This window comes from Megalobrama amblycephala, linkage group LG14 (genome assembly GCF_018812025.1).
Source record: "Megalobrama amblycephala isolate DHTTF-2021 linkage group LG14, ASM1881202v1, whole genome shotgun sequence".
NCBI lineage: Eukaryota > Metazoa > Chordata > Actinopteri > Cypriniformes > Xenocyprididae > Megalobrama > Megalobrama amblycephala.
Window position 1 is genome coordinate 21906494 of NC_063057.1, and position 19527 is coordinate 21926020.

The following is a 19527-nucleotide window of genomic DNA, read 5'->3' on the forward strand; positions in this document are numbered from 1 at the left end:
CATTAATGATGGAACAGTATTCTAAAGTGTTACCAAATACATAAACGATTAAGGCAAATCTAAATCAAGTCACCTTTATTTATATAGCGCTTTTTACAATGCAGATTGTGTCAAAGCACACACTGAACCTAGATACCATTTTCAGAAATTAACATCTTTAATAAATTCTACACTGTACCTCACACAAAATGATTGTATACTACCAGAAAGCATGTCAGTGTCAGAGGGGCAGGAACTCAGGCACCTCCCCTCCAACCTCTGATCAAGGGAAAGATAAAAAAAGAAACATTTCTCAGAATACACTTTTTCATGAGACATTAGGAATACGAATATTACTACAGATCTCTGATCAGCTTCAGACTTCATCTCTTACCATACCAAGAACAGAGACTTTCAGGTAAGATGTGATTTTAAAACAATATGAACAGGTAGTAAGGAAAACTTTTATATAGCACCTTTTAAAACTGTGTTTACAAAGTGTTTTACAGAAGAGAAATACTCAGAAAAAAACAAATTCACATATAGAAATAAGATAAACAAAAATAACATCACATAATAGAAAATAATAAAATAGAACAATAAAAATAAACCATAATAAAGCCCTAGTGAACAAATGTGTTCTGAGATGCTTTTTAAAAGTGCACAGAGAGCCGATGGCTTGTAGGTTGTCAGGCAGAGAGTTTCATAGTTTAGGACAGAAATAACTAAAGACTGACTCGCCAGTTTAGCAGTGTTTTTGGCACAACCAGCAAATGACTATTTGATGTCCGGAGCGATCTTGCTGGAGTATATTTATTCAACAAATTAGAAAGGAATATTGGGCCCGTTCCATGAAGATGTTTAAAAACTAATAAGAGGATCTTGAATTCAATTCGGAATAATACAGGCAGCCAGTGAAGGGATTACTCCTGTTGGAGTAATGTGAATTATAGTTTTAGGGCAGTTAGTATTCGTGCAGCTGTATTCTGAACTCTTTGTAAGTGTTTAATAGAGCTCTTTGGTAACCCAGCAAAAACAATATTGCAATAGTCAAGTCTAGACGTAACAAATGCATGAACAAGTTTCTCATTTTCAGAAGGCAAGAGAATATACTTTGGAGATGTTTCTAAGGTTTTTTTTTTTTTTTTAGTAACAATGCTATTGTGTTTCTTAAAACTGAGGTCACTGTCAAATATGATTCCTAATTGGCCTGATTACTGGCTTTTAGTGACAGAAAGTCAAGATGTGGAGCAAAAGATGTTCTCTACGTGTCATTACCAAGTACCTCTGTATTATCTTTGTTTAGCTGTAGAAAGTTCTGAGACATGGACAGATTTATGCTCTCTATGCAGTCCAGTAGGGTGGAAAATTAATTGTAGACATCTGGTGCAAGAGAGATAGATGTGCATGTCATCTGCATAATACAACCGTTAAATTAAATACAACCGTTAACAGAATCATGAACCCAAAATTGAGCCTTGAGGAACACCACAAGAAATGATGTAACGCTTGGAGGTGTAGGTACCCAACTGTCGTAGAGTAGGTCATTAGGGACCAAGGAACGAAATAGGAAGGCATCTGCATGAACCAGGATAATAAAGAGTGTATTTATTAATCCAGATATCAAGAATTTACTATTTACAAGTATGTGAGTACGGTTAAAGAAAAAAACAAAAAATGGAAAAATTTCTTTTACAAACCCTTTACCCAGCGTACACTTGTCCAACTTTACAAAGAACAAAGTAAAGTTGCTTAAACAGCACAAATGAATATTCATCTTAACTCACTGACCCTCCTCTCTCCGCAAAGGTTGAGAAGGTCTGGCTTAAATACTCTAAATTCCCACCAGGGGTGCGTTTCCCAAAGCGAACTATGGTCGCACGTTCTGTCGTTACCAATAGAGTTTAATGGGACTTACGACCATGGTTCACCAACGATTCTTTCGGGAAACGTACCCCTGAATAGGAACTGAAATAAACCAACTCACATGACAACAAGGACGACAACATTGTTTTCATGTTTAAAGAAGAACTGGTTCTGTTGTAACAGAAATAAATAAATACAGAATATGCAATTAATTAACATGACCATTTGAAATTTTTTCTTACACAACACATTTGTAAAAGAAAAATAACACCAAAAAAAAAAAAAGAGAGAGAGTGAGTAAGAGGGAAAAAAAAAAAAAAAAAATTGGTCCATTCCAGACATTTAAATGCGTGACCTTGGAAGCGCCCCTTGGGAAACCCCACGATCCAACCCGGAAGTGAACGCCAGCACCAACCCCATGGCAGACGACGGAGGCGATCGTCTTTGTTCCTCAAACTTACAAATAAACGGTATAGTAAAACGGGTTCCCCCTCGGTAGAAATTGCTTTCCGGGAGAAATGTGAAAGCGGGGGCACCGTGATGCGACAGCAAAGGGCACTTTCATGATCAAAGGGGCAGGTGCTCAAGATACAGAAATACATAAATTCTGTCAAAATGAGCAGCAGTAACTCTTATTATTCACCTTGACCCATGTATATTGCCTTTTGTCAGGGTGTTTAAAGGGGTCTGTTTTATGTTTCCTGGGGTGCACTTATCATGTTAGTATGATTTTTACATCAAAAATTGTTACAAATTAGAAATAAAAGGCATTTTTCCTATCCTGATTTTAGCCCGCTCTGTTTGAAGGGGCGTGTCTGCTGTGAGACTTCAGTGTAAACGCCCACCGCTGTGATTGGCTGACATCTTTGCATATGAAATAGCTTGTATTACATATTGAACTCTCTCTCAAACTTTTTTCATGTTTTTACTATTTTACTAATTGTGAAGAGTGTTGATTATAGCATTACATTTAGATCATGGCATGAAAGGTTGCAGTGATGAGTGTTGTAGCCGATCACACATATGTTGATACAGCGATCTCATCATTGATTTTTGCACACTAACAAATGCTTTCATCATAACTAACATTGCAACACACTAGTTTTGGCTCGTGTCCCGATAACGTCACTGATAAACTCGTGCTGTTTGATTACAGCTCCAGTGTAAAGGAGCGTTCTTCTTTCACTTTCTTTATAGAATTTAATCAGAGTTAAATAACAGATTATTTTCATCCTACTCTGGAAGGTAATGTTGTTTATAGTCCAGTATTGCTCTTCTCTCCTCTCACGTGCCAGTGGGCGGGGCCAAAGTTGCAATGATGAAGTAGGCATTGATTTTCTTCTGCAGAGGCGGTCTTTCACCCATAAACAGGCACATTCCAGGATCAGTCGTTCGCTGGGCATGGTTAAAATAAAAGCTATTTTTTGACTAACAAGGAAGTTTTCAGTTCAGTTCTGAAAGAATATTCTTATAATATGATGACCTCTTATATGTCAAAAGCTCAAGGAAAATTTGTTATCTCAGTTCATGACCCCTTTAACTATCAGTAAATGTAAAAGATCAGTTGCCCCTATTAACCTTGATAAACAAGATGACGGTTCTTCAGTATTTTGATCGACAGTTAAATATCGATTGAAAAAAAAAAAAAAATTTTTAAAACATTATTTAACACACCAAAAACATTCATCTTTCAAACCCTACAGTCGGTGCATACATATTGATGAAATTATAATTTTCTTAGTGAATGTCGGCTTTAATGACAAGAAGACGACCATTTATTGGTTCTTCTGTACTCTAAACAGTGACTCTTAAATCAGGTGAAAAGAAAATTGCCACTCCTGTATTCAAATTTGTTTTATGGCTCAAAGGTTTAGTTCACCCAAAAATGAGATTTCTGTCATTAATTACTCACCTTCATGTCGTTCCACACCTGTAAGACCTTCATTCATCTTCAGAACACAAATTAAGATATTTTTGATGAAATCAGAGTAGTTTCTGAACCAGCCATAGACAGCAACGTAATTGCGACTTTCAAGGCCCAGAAAGGTACTTAAAACCTTCTTAAATAGTCCATGTGACTACAGTGGTGCAACCTTAATGTTATGAAGCGACAGGAATAATTTTTGTGCACAAATAGAAAAATAATAATAAAAAATAAAGATTTTACTCAACAATCTCTTCTCTTCTACGTCAGAACGCCAGCTCACTTTTGGGCAGCTCCTGCATCAGCACCACACGCATACATCGTAGTGCTCACTTGAACAGCGTCAGCCAATAATGAGAAACTTCTCAATATCTGGAAAAAAGTCTTTGCTTCCAAAAAGTATCATCCAGAAAAGCATGTTATCTCTTCCAAAGTTTGATTTCTTCCTTCCTCACCACTACACAGAGAATCTCCCTGAGAACATAAATCAATGTCATGAATAGATGCAGTCTCATCTGAAATGTTTCATCCATGAGGGATGAGGGGAAAAGGGACACTATCCTCAATAGTGTCAAAAGCTTCACTCAGATCCACAAGTTTCCTGAGTCCCGAATAACTTCCAGATTGTTTAAACCCCTTATCTGTGCTGTTTCTGTGCTGTGGTTTGCCTGGACGTCAGAATGAAATGTCACATTAAGTGTATTGGCGCTGAAACAGCTTTTTTATTTTACCAAGACATGGTAGATCAGAGATTGGTCTGTAGTTATTGAGCACAGAAGAATCAAGATTACTTTTCTTCAGCAGGGGCCTAACAATTGAAGTTTTAAAAAATTGTTTAGGATTTTCAGATATAGATACAATGGTGAACTGTAAGCTTTGTGCACTTCCATTGCCTTTCTGCTCTCCTGGAGTCTAAGATGGGTGTACTATTTCTCCATGGGGACTTTAATTGTCCCAGAGACAGTCTTTGTTTTTAAAGGAGCAACAAAGTTAATACATTCAGAGAGGCTGAGACTAAAATTCTTAACAAAAGTGCCTGAGGAGGAAGTGATGACATGAGCTCCATGAAGGTAGCAGCTGAATCAGTAGAGACATAGCGCTTATTGACATTTCTCTTATCACTCACTTCTGGTACATACTGAAATCTCGGACACAGTGGTGGTCAGATATGGCAGCATGTACAATCTGTGGGTGGCTGAAGGTTAAGCCACATGAGATCACCAGATCATACGAGAACTCAGGAAATGGTGACAGGTTGTGACAGGCATCTTCTTCACATTGATATTCAAACAGGTCTCCTTGTTGATGATTTCACGATGTCAGCACTTTTGATGTACCTGAAGCAGCCGAGCTGCATCTACTGTGCATATCTATGGTTGGCAACCCTAGCTGTGGTGAATGCACAGGTAAGCGAACTCCCTCAGACAAAATGCAGAAGTGTAACCAGATGTACTTCATTAAGAAATAAGGATTATAAAAATCTTTGTGGAATTTTTTATCTTAAAAAAAAAAAATATATATATATATATATATATATATATATATATATATATATATAGAAACATTCCTTCAAAAATAGGAAGTGTTACAACCCAAACCTGGTGAGGTTCAGATTTTAAATGAAGACTCTGGAGGACTTCACTTCTTAGCAGACCAAGGAAACACAAACTATCCAGGTAAGGTTGAAATGTTGTTAATGTAAATGTACTATTAACAATATCACAGGGACAGATTAAAAATCATTATAAGGAACTTTACAATGCTCTGAAGGTTGAATCACACAGAGCGGAAACAATGCAGCCACCACTGGAATCAAAATCCATGAATAAATAGATCTGTTATGATAGGATAGGTAAAACATCAGGACATGAAACTGAAATTGTAATGAATGTGAAAATGTATTAGTTCAATGTTGCAGAATTTTGCACTGTCAGCAAAACAATTATAGCCTATAAGTCAGAACTTCATGAACTTGTTATTGAGAAGTCTCACGTGAGAACTCTGATCTTGCACGCGTGATCAGAGTTCTCAGAGTTCTTGGTTGTGAGACATATTTTCCTATTGTAAAGTCATGCAGTGTGAAACCCCCTGTCACCGATCCATCATGCAGTGTGAACACAGCAGTGTCTGAATGATACCCCAGATAATCATGCAGTGTGAGAAGATCTGTGACCCGAACACTTTGAAAATCATGCAGTCTGAACTCGGCATAACTGAATCAGATGTCTGTGTTTTGTTGGCAATTGGTGCGCAAGTGCATAAAATGTAAACAACACAAACGTTATTGTTACCTTTTTATTTATAATAATATGGCAGCTTGCAGACTATCTCTACGCAAAACCTATGCATGCCCGAGACTCTTTAGCTCTGCCCATGGCAGGCATGCCACCAGGAGCTCGGCTTTTTTCGGAAAGACAGCTTATCTTTCTTTTATAAATATGATCAAACTAAAGACTTTTCGGAGATATGAAGGATGCAATTCTACTCTACAGGTCAGGTACTCAAGATTAACATGAGATTGGTAGAAACCATGTGTGTTACCTACCCTTTAAGAAGTTATATTTCATCCAAACATGAGTGTAATTATTTAATTAATATGTGTTGCATTATTTGTGTTATATAATTCATATATAAAATTATATAATACAATTATTAAATAATACAATTTAATTTCATCTTAAATACATTTCATCTTGTATAGTTAAACAATAAGAAAAGCTGCGTTACAGCTTCAGCTGTGAGGTTTCTCTGAATATCGCAGAAACATGTACAGCTGGCTAATGAGAGCTCTGTAATCTGAGTTTGTAAAAGGTATTTTGGTTTTTATAGGGGGATACATGTACCATGTACAGGTGCTGGTCATATAATTAGAATCAAAAAAATCAAAAAGTTGATTTATTTCACTAATTCCATTCAAAAAGTGAAACTTGTATATTATATTCATTCATTACACACAGACTGATATATTTCAAATGTTTATTTCTTTAATTTTGATGATTATGACAACTAAGGAAAGTCCCAAATTCAGTATCTCAGAAAATTAGAATATTGTGAAAAGGTTCAATATTGAAGACACCTGGTGCCACACTCTAATCAGCTAATTAACTCAAAACACCTGCAAAGGCCTTTAAATGGTCTCTCAGTCTAGTTCTGTAGGCTACACAATCATGGGGAAGACTGCTGACTTGACAGTTGTCCAAAAGACGACCATTGACACCTTGCACAAGGAGGGCAAGACACAAAAGGTCATTGCAAAAGAGGCTGGCTGTTCACAGAGCTCTGTGTCCAAGCACATTAATAGAGAGGCGAAGGCAAGGAAAAGATGTGGTAGAAAAAAGTTTACAAGCAATAGGGATAACCGAGACTGTCCTTCAAAAAAAAACGACCCTATAGGTCGTTTTTTAAGTACCATATTACGACCTATATTTACGTGTTGAAGTCATGCGCCCTCTAGTGGGCGTAAAAATAATGACAGTGTCGTGTTACGTCTGTCGTCATGAAATGACGTATGACTGTCATTACCAATCAAAATGCGTGTTCATTTAAATGCAATGTGTGGACTTTTTACACCATTCCTCCTATTTCCATTTACCAAAATTAAATTTTATTAATGACTACACCCACCCCACCCCTAAACCTAACCTTAGTGATTTATAGTGCATTTACACTTTATGATCACATGTGTTACCTGGGATCGAACCCACAATCGCATGCTCACATGATTCCATATTGCTATTGCAATGCTCTACCAGTTGAGCTACGCGAAACCCGAAACCCGACGCAGATAAAAGGGAACAATGCATTAAAATGAAAGCAAATGCTCCTATGGGTCGTATTTCATGAATTAAAATGAAAGTGTCCTGTTGTCGATAGGGGGGCCACTTTAGTAAACGCTCCTATGAGTCGTATTTCAGGGAAGTGACAAACGACCTATATGGTCGTATTGGTTGGAGAACATGTTGGGATAACCGCACCCTGGAGAGGATTGTAAAACAAAACCCATTCAAGAATGTGGGGGAGATCCACAAAGAGTGGACTGCAGCTGGAGTCAGTCCTTCAAGAACCACTACGCACAGATGTATGCAAGACATGAGTTTCAGCTGTCGCATTCCTTGTGTCAAGCCACTCTTGAACAACAGACAGCGTCAGAAGCGTCTTACCTGGGATAAAGACAAAAAGGACTGGACTGCTGCTGAGTGGTCCAAAGTTATGTTCTCTGATGAAAGTAAATTTTTCATTTCCTTTGGAAATCAGGGTCCCAGAGTCTGGAGGAAGAGAGGAGAGGCACACAATCCACGTTGCTTGAGGTCCAGTGTAAAGTTTCCACAGTCAGTGATGGTTTGGGGTGCCATGTCATCTGCTGGTGTTGGTCCACTGTGATTTCTGAGGTCCAAGGTCAAAGTTCTGGAGGAGATAAGGGACTTTCACAAAGACACAAAACATCAACTAAAAAAGATTATCTCGAAACCGTCTCAGGTTACGACTTTTACTTTGGAAAGAGTTCACCGCACGCCGGCTCCTGCAAACCTTAATCAGAACAGAGCGGTGATCATCCATTTTCTCAAGTTTTAAGATAAGGTGTTTGTTTCACTCTCTGCAAAATATCACCTATGACGGATCCAAACTGTTTTTCGCTCAGGATCTTTCAGCAGAAACGAGTTCAATGATGTTAAAAAGCTGTTTATCGGCATGGGGACTTTCCGTGGGTTTCACCATTATCCGTGCAAGTTAAAGGTGCTGTACAACAGGAAGATCAAACTGATGTCCTCGTCACGCAAGGCTGAGGAATTCTACTGCGATATCAGTGCTCGATAAACTATGGACAATCAGGTTTGATTCGACTTTAATGCTTTAAACGAAAGAGGAAATGTGACTTATGTACAGCTTAAATTCCCCAACTGTATAGTATTGAATTTAATTTGTCACTTACTGATATTGATGCCTGTAAAAATATTAGACAATGACAAAACTATTAACTTTCACTAGGCAACATTATCATGAATATGGAAACAAACAAGCAGGCTTTTAGCCTATCAACTTAAAAGAGAGCATGCTGAATGTACAATAAAATGCATTCGTAAAAAAGACAGTTTACAAATTTCACTAAAAATATCATGTTATCATGGATCATGTCAGTTATCTGCCATTTTTCGCTATTGTTCTTGCTTGGTTACCTAGTCTGATGATTCGGCTGTGCACAGATCCAGACATTACTGGCTGCCTTTGTCTAATGCCTTTCATAATGTTGGGAACATGGGCTGGCATATGCAAATATTGGGGGCGTACACCCCGACTGTTACGTAACAGTCGGTGTTATGTTGAGATTCGCCTGTTCTTCTGAGGTCTTTTAAACAAATGAGATTTATATAAGAAGGAGGAAACAATGGAGTTTGAGACTCACTGTATGTCATTTCCATGTACTGAACTCTTGTTATTCAACTATGCTGAGGTAAATTCAATTTTCAATTCGATGGCACATTTAACACTGCGAGGACCCCAAAACTCTAGAACAACATGCACCAGTGCTATTTTTTTTTATATATACTAATCATTTGTCAACATATTTTCATAACTTCACTGAGTGCATTGTTTCTGCTGATAGATTGTTAACTGGGTGATTTGTATATGCATTTCTGAAATTACATAACTTGCACACCGTCACCTCTGATAACAGATTACTCTAAATTGTAGTGTTGACATGCATTTTCTGTAAAGCTGTAAAGCTGCTTTGAAACGATACATAGTGAAAAGCACTATAAAAATGTGAATTGAACCCAATAAATTTATGTACACTAAATCAGTATAAGATGTTTTGGAGCCAGAGAATCACTAGAAAGGCTTTGATGAAGTCTCATTTTTAAAACATCTAGCCTAAGCAACTGTTGTAAAACCATTAACAGAAACACATTTAGGATACACTCTTCCCCCAACAGGATGACTCGCAAACACCTTCACTGTGAGTTAAATAAATGTTTTTCATTCTTTTGTCTTTTTAACAATGATCCTATCAATGTGTTTGGAAACACAAATACAGATGTTCACGAAAGAACATCTCCTAAACAAAAACTTTTCTGGCGTGTGTGGATAATGAGGACTCTTCGGTTTGATGAATATTTCTGATTCTTTGTCTTAGGCACCAACAACTAACATGAACCTAACAGCACTTATTTTGACACTGATTGTGGGGGTAAAAGTCACCCAAGCAAGATTTACACCTCAAAGGAAAAAACATGGCCACCATCAGCTCCCAACAGACTGAAAGACATACAAATGCCAATCTGGGGTGAGATACAACCCCCATAAATATACCCATATATCTAAATATAAATCCAACTAAACCTATATCTCATTGACACTCGTGACCTGCCAATCAGGGGGACAACACCCATAAATTCAGCCATATCATACCATGTATTTACCGGAATCTTGAAATGACAACACGTGATGTCATATTCGGAGCCGTTCACGTCCTTTTGGTCCTTGGACTGGGAATTATGCGTTTCCATGGCACCACTATCAACGCCTAAATGAATCTACAGCGGTCAGGCGGTACAGCGGTCACGTGGTACATCTGGGAGCTTTCCGAAAATTCCCAGCTTACAAGCTGTAACTACGATCTCTACGAGGACATGAACGCTTTTTACAAGCTAGATTCTCGTAACTACAGGAATTATGAGGCTGTGTGAACGCACCTTTAAAAACAGCCACTGTCAACCACTGGCCTGCCAATCAAGGGTGACAGCACTCATTAAAAAAATATTTGACAACCACTGACCAGTCAGTTTGAGTGACAACACACAGAAATTAAGGTCATAAATTAAGGCTATAAATCATCATTCTGACACATAGTGTAGGATAATCTACTTACGTGAAATAGCATGAGCCCTCCTCCTTTGTTATTGTGTTTCAATGGAAATAGGCTGAATTTTGATATCGCATTTAAAAATGCTGGATGGAAAGCCAAGATGTGCATAAATTAAAAAGCGCGCATAAAAAACTTGTGCACTCAAATGAGTAGGACACATTGAGTAGTGACATGCGCATAAACTACAATGGAAACACATTTACTGATAAAATTCCTTGATATGCCTCAAAAAAGACGTGACTTTGTAATGTAACAGCATAACTGGACCAACCAGCGGACCGATCTCGTACAGCATCTGAAATGCTGTTTTTGGTCATTCTGTAATGCCTGAGCAAAGTCTGTCGTTAAAGCAAATCATTTATGATGAAAATTATTATATACAGTGGCTTCTACTGCAGAAACTTAAATTTTTTCTTAGTGATATTTAGCTCCAGTGTATCAGGAAGTGACGTTTTTGTTCTCTTTGACTCGCTGGATTGAAACAGTGCTTTATTCACAAAAGTTTTATGTGATATTCAAAATTTGCACACAATGTATTATCAATGTCACATTTATCAAGAGGGTGCTTCTCTTTTTTTTTAATTGTCCATCCTCATCCGCCTTCTTCCCTATTAAAGGAAAGAAGGCAAGGTGCTCTGCAACCATTGAGTAATAGATGCAATACTTGGGCCATGTGTTAAGTATTACATTCTTGCTTTTTCAAACTTCAATGGATGTTTTTCAACCATTTTTCTACAAACGTAATGATAAACCTTAAAAATTTACTTCAAATATGATGTTTTCTTATTCTTTGGTATCTTGCAACCATATTCTCTCATTCTTGGCTCATCCTTGACAAAAAAAAAAAAAAAAACTTTCGACAAGAGGAAAAATGAGATCAGCAGCAACTGCCAGTAGAGAATAAAATGTTACCCCTCTGGCTTCACCACTGTTGCTTGGCACCATATTGCTGCTTGCATCTTTATTTTATAACAGATTTCTTCAGTATTAACTCTTTCACCACCATTGACGGAAGTTTCCATCATTTGTGATAAAACGCTTCCCCGCCATTGATAAGAATTTTTGACTTTCCACTGTCATATGGTAGGGGCGCTATTGCACATCTTCTGAAAGAGTACTGAATCTCCTGATCAGAACACAGGTGAAAAAGAAGCAGAAACAAACAATATCATATGTAAGCAGATGCAAATGTAAAATTATGCGATCATCAATATTGAACAGCATATAAATTAAAACTGCTAACATTACTAAATTAAATGTTGACCCAGGACGAACTATAGGATTGTGAAGCTCTGGGGGTGTTGATGGACTCAATCTACCCCATCTGTGTTTTGATAATCATTCTGAATCCCATCTGGGTGTAGTCTTTGACTAAAACGTATTTTTCTCAGCTTCTTGCTCAAAATGTTTCTTTAATGAAACTTTTTTTTAATGAAACTTACCCATATTGGAATGTTGATAAAAAAATGCACAAAGCTATAATAATGTTTTGTTTAAAAGCAGAGACTCTGTTATTTCTTTTGATAAATTGGATGTTAATACTACAAAGTATTCTACGGGCCATGAATCTTTTGTGAAAATGATCAAAAATGCTGGTAGTGGCTGGCAACTTTTTTCAGAAACACTGGCAGGGAAAGAGTTAAACAGTATTCATTAACATCAGATGTAATTTTGTTAGTATAAATATTACCTTTTATTTGTCATTTACTGCAGCCCTGGCATCAGAGCCCATTGAAGTGGCAGCTCTAGGAAGACCTCTGTTTCCTGGTATGCTGTATGACTGCCGCAAGGATACCTTCATTCCAGGTGCTTTACCAACATAAATAAATAAAAGTTTGTTGTCCTCACTTCACCAAATGCTGCATCACTAATTAACAGTCCTTGTTTAAAAACACTATAAAACCCACATGTTTCTTCAACAGTACATCACTTCCTCATACATAACCCTTAAAGCCATTTCTCATTTCAGGTGTTACTCTGTGGGATAAGAAGTCACTGAGTGAAGATTTGGACAGTCGTTCAAAGCTTATGACAGATCTGAAGTTCAGTAGCTCAGACTCTCTCTCTAGTAAGTCCAGTCTCCTGGATATAAGTGCTTCGTTGAAGGCCAGCTTCTTGGGAGGGCTGGTGGGGGTGGGAGGATCTGCCAAGTTCCTTCGTGACACCAAATCCTCAAACCAACAGTTCAGAGTAACAATGTATTACAAAGAAACCACAAGATTTGAACAGCTCACCATGACCCAGCTCGGCCAGATCACCTACCCTCAGGTGTTTGACCAGAAAACTGCGACTCATGTGGTCACAGGTGTACTGTACGGAGCTCAGGCCGTCATGATGTTTGATCGGACATCTTCAGAAGAGGAAAACAAGCAGGAGATTGAGGGAGAACTGGATGTCATGGTCCAGAAGATTCCTCTATTTTCCATTGAGGGAAAAGGAGCTGTAGAAATGACAGATAATGATAAGAAAGTGGCTGAGAGCATTGCCTGCACATTTTATGGTGATTTCCGCCTTGATCAGAACCCCACCACTTACATGGAGGCCCTAGACGTGTACAAGAAGCTCCCCACTATACTGAAGGAGAATCCACAGAATGCAGTTCCAATAAAAGTCTGGCTCTATCCTCTTTCTCTTCTGGATAAAACAGCTGCACAGTTGGAGAGAGAAATCACCACGCGTCTGGTTTCCAACACTGAGAATGTAATGGAGGGGCTGGGACAGGCAGAGAGGACATGCAACGACCTCTCCAGAAAAACACTGGTAAATGTTTTCAGAGACATCAAAGACAGGCTGCAATCATTTCAGAGTTCATTTAGCAGTCACAAGACAATGCTCCTGAAAGCTGTCAGCAGGGTCTTGCCTGCTATACGAGGAGGAGGGATGGAGGAGAAGTCACTGGAAGACATCCTGAAGATCCACTATAGCTCCCCTTTCAATGCTGACATGCTTAACCAGTGGTTAGATCATGCAAAGTTTGAACTTAACCTCTTGAGTTCTCAAACCAAGCTGTTGGAGGGAATCAAAATTGAAGACTCAAATCATCTCAAGACCATCCTCCTTAATCCTGACATTGATGTTTTGGTGTGCTTGACCTTCACATCTCTGAAGTATGAAGACCCGTATCTTTCAACCCAGAAGAATTTTCTTGAATCTGACAAGTTTAAAGAGCTAGATGTGGAAATGAAACCGCATTCTAACACGTTAGCATCAGAAGAGTGGTTCAAGAATCCTGATGTCATCTCAAAGATGAGAGAGAACTTGTCTCTTTTCAAAAGTTTTTCAGAGGCTAATAAAGATGAAAAGAGATACCGATTCATTATTTCTGCCATCTCCGATCCATCCAGTCCAGGCTCCTCCATCTATCTGTATGAAAAAGGGAAGCTGACAAACACACAGTTCCAGCCTGTGTCGAAGCCTCCCCCACCAGAAGTGAAGGACGTAAAGGAACACAGTGTGTCCCTGAAACTGCAGAAGTCCCCAACTGGAGAAACTGTGCAGTACAGAGTGGAGTATAAGGAGGTAAAAGCAGCTGAGGAACAGTGGCTTGTTAAAAACACACCTGATAAAGACTTTACTCTGACTGAGTTGGAGTTTGGAAAGCAGTACTTGATCCGCTACAGGATTGTGGGTAAAGTGGGAGTGAGTGAAGCCAGTGACACTATCGGCCACATAGGTATGTGTCATATGCACATTTTTTTTTTGCATTAATCTTTAATATATATATATATATATATATATATATATAATTTTCTTCATTCACACAGTTAATGTTTGTATTCATATATACTAACAGGTGTGGCTATTAATAAATGTGTAACATTGTAATATTATTATTATAAACATATTTCTTTTGTTCATGTTGTTACAAATAGTCATTAAAGACACAGAGTATATTATGTATTTATTGTCAAATGTAGGCTGCCATAATTGTGAGCTTCTGCTCTCATAGCAGTTACAAATACAAAGCTCTGGTGAGAAACTCTTAACGTTGCAGGTTAATGGGTCTTTAACTTTTGGTAGCAATCACATCATTATCTACACAGCACAGCTGATTGGTTGCTGTTGCTTTCAGCGGCCATTGAGCTTGCTGCTCAAACATTCAAATATTTGTCATTGATAGCTGTTAGCATCCTGCAGCGCTCTTTCAGAAGGCTTCTTAATCAGCCTCTAAGATAAGCAAAATGATCTTTTATTTCCACAAATGGCTTTTTGTGTGGTCCGGTATCAATTCATAAATGAGCTATCTTGTAAACTAACATCATGCCAACAGATGCTTGTGTGTATCACTGAAACATATAAGCAGCAGCAGTCTTTTTTTGTACTGCTATTTATACGCTGTAGCATGCATATCTATGATATGATGAAGCAATATAAGGAGTGTGCTTTATCAGCACTCACCATATTTAGCAGTAGCCTATTACTCAATGACACATTCATTATCAAGAGCAATGTTTATTAGCAATGCTAAATTTGTTCGGTTGATTCAGATGCTCGTGTGTCTTACTCTGGGTAACTTAAAAGGACTATAGGCCTACAGTTAATTTTTGTTTATAATCTGGTGGCATCCAAGCATAAGCTTGAGCGTTATGCAGTTTGTCAATGCAGCAGTAAATGGTCTATTGTCTGTATTTCTATGAGCATGTGTTCTAAGCACGAATGAGAAGGAAAGTACATAGCATTCACATTCATGCTTGCATGTTTATCTGCATAAAATTATATAATTTATTCTATTATTAATGGTATGTTTTTTTAGCAATGCTAACATGTGATGCAGCTCTGTCATTCATTTTCGCTCCTGATGGTTTAATTATCAAATCATTATCAATATCAAATTACTATTTTCTATTGCGTAGGTGGTGCTGGGTTCCTGTCTTTCAGCTTGCAACGTTATTTATTGCTCATGAGAATACACAGCATGAATTTCTAGTGCTTAGCCGGTCGGCAAAGTAGCCAATGCACACATAGATAGTAAAACATGCGGTCCCATTAAAAAAAAAATGTCTTGGCAATAGATCTGCTGTTTTGGGGGTGTTTGTCTATCCCTTCCTGTCTATGTCATGTGCAGTTTATGCATATCTGTCGATGCAGCAGCTTGTTCTCACTCAAAAGCACATGTATAGTACTGTATTGTCCCACACTGTATTGGCTTTGCCTTACCTACCTGTCATGATCTGTTAGATGTTTGCATTGAAGGCTCTGCTATTCTCAGTTTCCTGCTTTGTTGAGGGATTATTTATGTAGCATGCAGCATGTAGCACGTTTTACATGCTCACACCAATGTCTGTGAATATTATATTGGCAGTAGCAAGTCTCGGTACTTGCTCTGCATCAGCAGCAGCAGCGTAGCAGATCTACTCCGCCAAGACCAAATACATTAACATTGTCATATCCATTACCATGCTTATCTCAATTATCGTACCAATATCCTGAGAGTTGTCTTGACAGAAAGACAGTTAATTATGTCGTCAGTTTTACCATATCAGTTGGAGCCTGAGTCAGATTCTGAAAATGCAGATAACCAAGCTGGGGTGAGTTTCCCGAAAGCATCGTTGGTGAACCATGGTCGTAAGTCCCATTGAACTCTATTGGTAACGACGGAACTTGCGACCATAGTTCGCTTTGGGAAACGCACCCCTGAGCGATCAGAACCTGATAGTCATATGTATTACAGTTCAGTTCAGCCGAACGTGACAAACTCCACATTTGAACAGCAAATACTTTTACAGATAATAAAACAGACATGCTCTGATTCAGGAGTGCCAGATTGCCCTAGCAAAGTTGGAACTAAATAAAAAAGTTTTTCACGACAAACTTTAAGTTGGCTTGAAAAAGCCGGTCCAGAAAGTTTGAAGTAGTTTTAACATAGATAGATAGATAGATAGATAGATAGATAGATAGAAAGATAGAGTCAGGGTACTCAAGGTGGTTGTGGTAATCTGAGTGGTTGCTAGGGTGTTACTATGCAGTTGCTAAGGTATTCTCAGTGGTTGCTAGGGTGTTGCTATGTGGTTGCTGGGGTACTCGGGGTGGTTGCTAAAGTGTTGCTATGCGGTTGCTAAGGTGTTCTGGGTGGTTGCTAGGGTGTTGCTATGCAGTTGCTAGGGTTCTCGGGGGGTTGCTAAGGTGTTGCTATGCAGTTGCTAGGGTCCGGAGAGCCAGCGAAGGGACAATACGAGACACACATTCCCTCCAGCCCTCCTCTGGGGGAGGGAGAGATGTGGGCATCATCTCCCGAAGAGCTGGCATCCTGTCCTCCAGGTCTCAGGACTGCTTCCTAGTTCTCGTACCACCTGGCTTGGCTGGGGTCTGAACAGGCAGGGCAGCGCGTCTGCGACCGGCTCCCTGCTGTCTGGCGGGTGGAAGCGGAGGACAATGCAGGCGGGTGATGAGCAGACTGAGGTTGCGCAGCCATCAGTGTTTCATTTCGGTCAATATCGATAATTATTGATATTTTTTATGACCCATTTAAAATAAGGACCAGGAGAAAAACATATAACATTTAAACATTTTTATTTTAAACTTAACCTTCATCTGATCATAATCCCCTCAGTTATTAAAACAGAAATGTCAACAACCATGGAAAACTCAAATAATTAAAATGTAAACATAAGCCTAAAGTCACAATGAACACTTCACAATTATTGAAGTGGCAGCTCTAGGAAGACCTCCGTTTCCTGGTATGGAAAATGTAAGAAATGCTTAATAAAGTGTAATAAAAAAAATGCAAAGTGTTAAATATAAACAGGGTGCGATTTGTGAAAAAAGCAGAGGGGGGGATGTTTTGAAAAGTTTTTTTTTTTTTTTTTTTTAAATTTGTTAAGAACCACAGTAGAGCTATACTATTTTTGGCAGCTGTTACAGAAACATTTTTACAAAAAAATCTTCTGATTTAACCTTGAGATTTGAAGTATTAGATAGCTTAGATATTTGCACCACTACAATGACACTAATAATTCTTAATTTCTGATAGAAATGCAAAATCAATCGGCAGTTATTAATAGAATAACGAGACACAAACCTTTACATTCAATCGCGTTTGGTCCCATTAATTTTTGATCACAGTGCATACTACACATACAAACTTGCGCACATTAGTAGAAATACACGTTTACCTCAGATTTCATTAGATAGAATATAAGCCGGGCCGTACGCAGGCTTTCATAATTACCGAGGTCAGAAAATGTAGTTTGCTAGGGGGGTACGGGTGCATGCTCCCCCGAGAAAATCTAGATTTCCCTGGGGTACATATGTGCATTTTTAAGACGTTTTGAGGTCAACAAATTGGATCACAATAGCTTTAATACCATGTCAACAAATAAATGCATGCACAGTTTTGAGGCAGCTTTGGTAATTTCATGACTTAACTTACAACAGAACAATGACGGTCATTGTTTGTAGTTTCTTTTGCGCTTTATTTAAGCTATAATAAAGTAATTATGCAGCGCACGCCGGCGCATTTGCGCATGCAATTCTTGAGTGCGCGCAACGAGCACAGTATAACTGCTGATTGGTCAGTCGTGTTAATTTTTCTGAGTTATACCGACATAGCCTGACAACATCTCATCTTACAGCAGTTCACTGTTGTTCAACTGAAGCTCCCTCGTCGTCACCTGCACCTTTTCCGCGCTCGTTTGACTTGCGCCTGGCGCTGAGGTGAAGTTGGAATGCGTGTCTGAAAAGTGTCCCGTTTGTTGTGGCCATAAAGAGACAGTTCTATATAAACGCAGCTTTTTACTTGGCGATGTTTTTAAAAAAAGATTTTTATTTTTGGTTTTTGATATGCTCTGTTGGTGGTTTGTGGAGTAGCACTCCCCCCCCTTCCGACGAAGAATAAAAAATATTGAACGTTTTATCAAACACATTTTTTATTGATATCGATCACGTGTCTATCGCAATACATATCGTTATCGCTTTATCGCCCAGCCCTACTCTCAACCGCGTCGCTGAATAGGCCGACCTGAGACACGGGGGAGTCCAGGAACTGACTCTTACCGGTCTCCCTCATGTCTGCCAAGGTCAGCCACAGGTGGCGTTGCTGGACTACCTTCACCTTAGTTGCCCAGAGAGCAAGGTCGGTGGCGGCGCGCCGCTCCCCCAGCAGCTGTTGGTCAAGATCAACCTGGGGCATGTCCATGAGTGCTTTGGCCTGATAGGCCTGTAGCAGGGCCATGGCATGCAAGGCAGAGGCGGCCTGTCTGCAGGCTCTGTAAGCTTTCTCCGTCAAGCTTGACAAGAATTTATAGGCCCGGGATGGGAGACACGGTTCACCGCACCAGCCAGTGACCGTCGTACACAGTTGCATCGCGACAGCTTGCTCGACTGGGGGGATCCCAGCATAACCCTTAGCCTCCCCGCCATCCAGAGTGGTGAAGGCGGAAGAGGGACCAGGCCTGGAATGACCACTATACGGCGTTCTCCACGACTTGGTCACCTCCTCATGCACTTCCAGAAAGAAAGGTATCGAGGCGTCCCGGGAAAGCATATCTGTCAACTTGGGATCCCGAGGACTCAAGCTCACCTTCCGATGCCGCGATCAACATCTGTCCGTCCGCAGGTGCACCAAAGGAAACGGATGGTCACTCGACAGAGGGACCACCACGATCCTCCGGCAACACCACAGGCTGCAGTGTTGTTGAGGGGATAGGGGCCCTAACCGTGATCCTCAGGTCACCCTTCCTACACGCCGACACGCCGCTCCCTTGACCAGAGCTAGAGAAAACGGCCGAACAGGGTATAGGGAAGGGGACCCCCACTCCCTGAGAACCAAGGAACGAGAGTCTAGACCTCAACACTGAGAGAGTCTTGTTCCCGCAGTGAGAACATGAGCTATCCACAAAAGCTGCCTCAGCATGCTGAATGCCCAGGCATGTGACACAGCGATTGTGACCATCAG

General features: G+C 39.5%; 1 protein-coding gene across 3 annotated transcripts in view; it reads left to right on the plus strand.

Moving 5' to 3' along the window:
• Positions 1-246: 246 nt before the first annotated feature.
• The window catches only part of LOC125246010 (neoverrucotoxin subunit alpha-like), a 29009-nt gene continuing 9728 nt past the window's right edge, over positions 247-19527 (plus strand). Inside the window, exons 1-5 of one of the 3 annotated variants that reach the window (XM_048156851.1) lie at positions 247-397; positions 5063-5175; positions 5349-5445; positions 12348-12440; positions 12604-14307. In XM_048156851.1, coding sequence (XP_048012808.1) covers positions 5086-5175; positions 5349-5445; positions 12348-12440; positions 12604-14307 — 1984 coding nt within the window. In that variant the 5' untranslated portion in view covers positions 247-397; positions 5063-5085. Of the gene's footprint in view, positions 398-5062; positions 5176-5328; positions 5446-12347; positions 12441-12603; positions 14308-19527 lie in introns of those variants that run through there. The other 2 variants (XM_048156852.1, XM_048156853.1) reach the window with 2 other exon arrangements.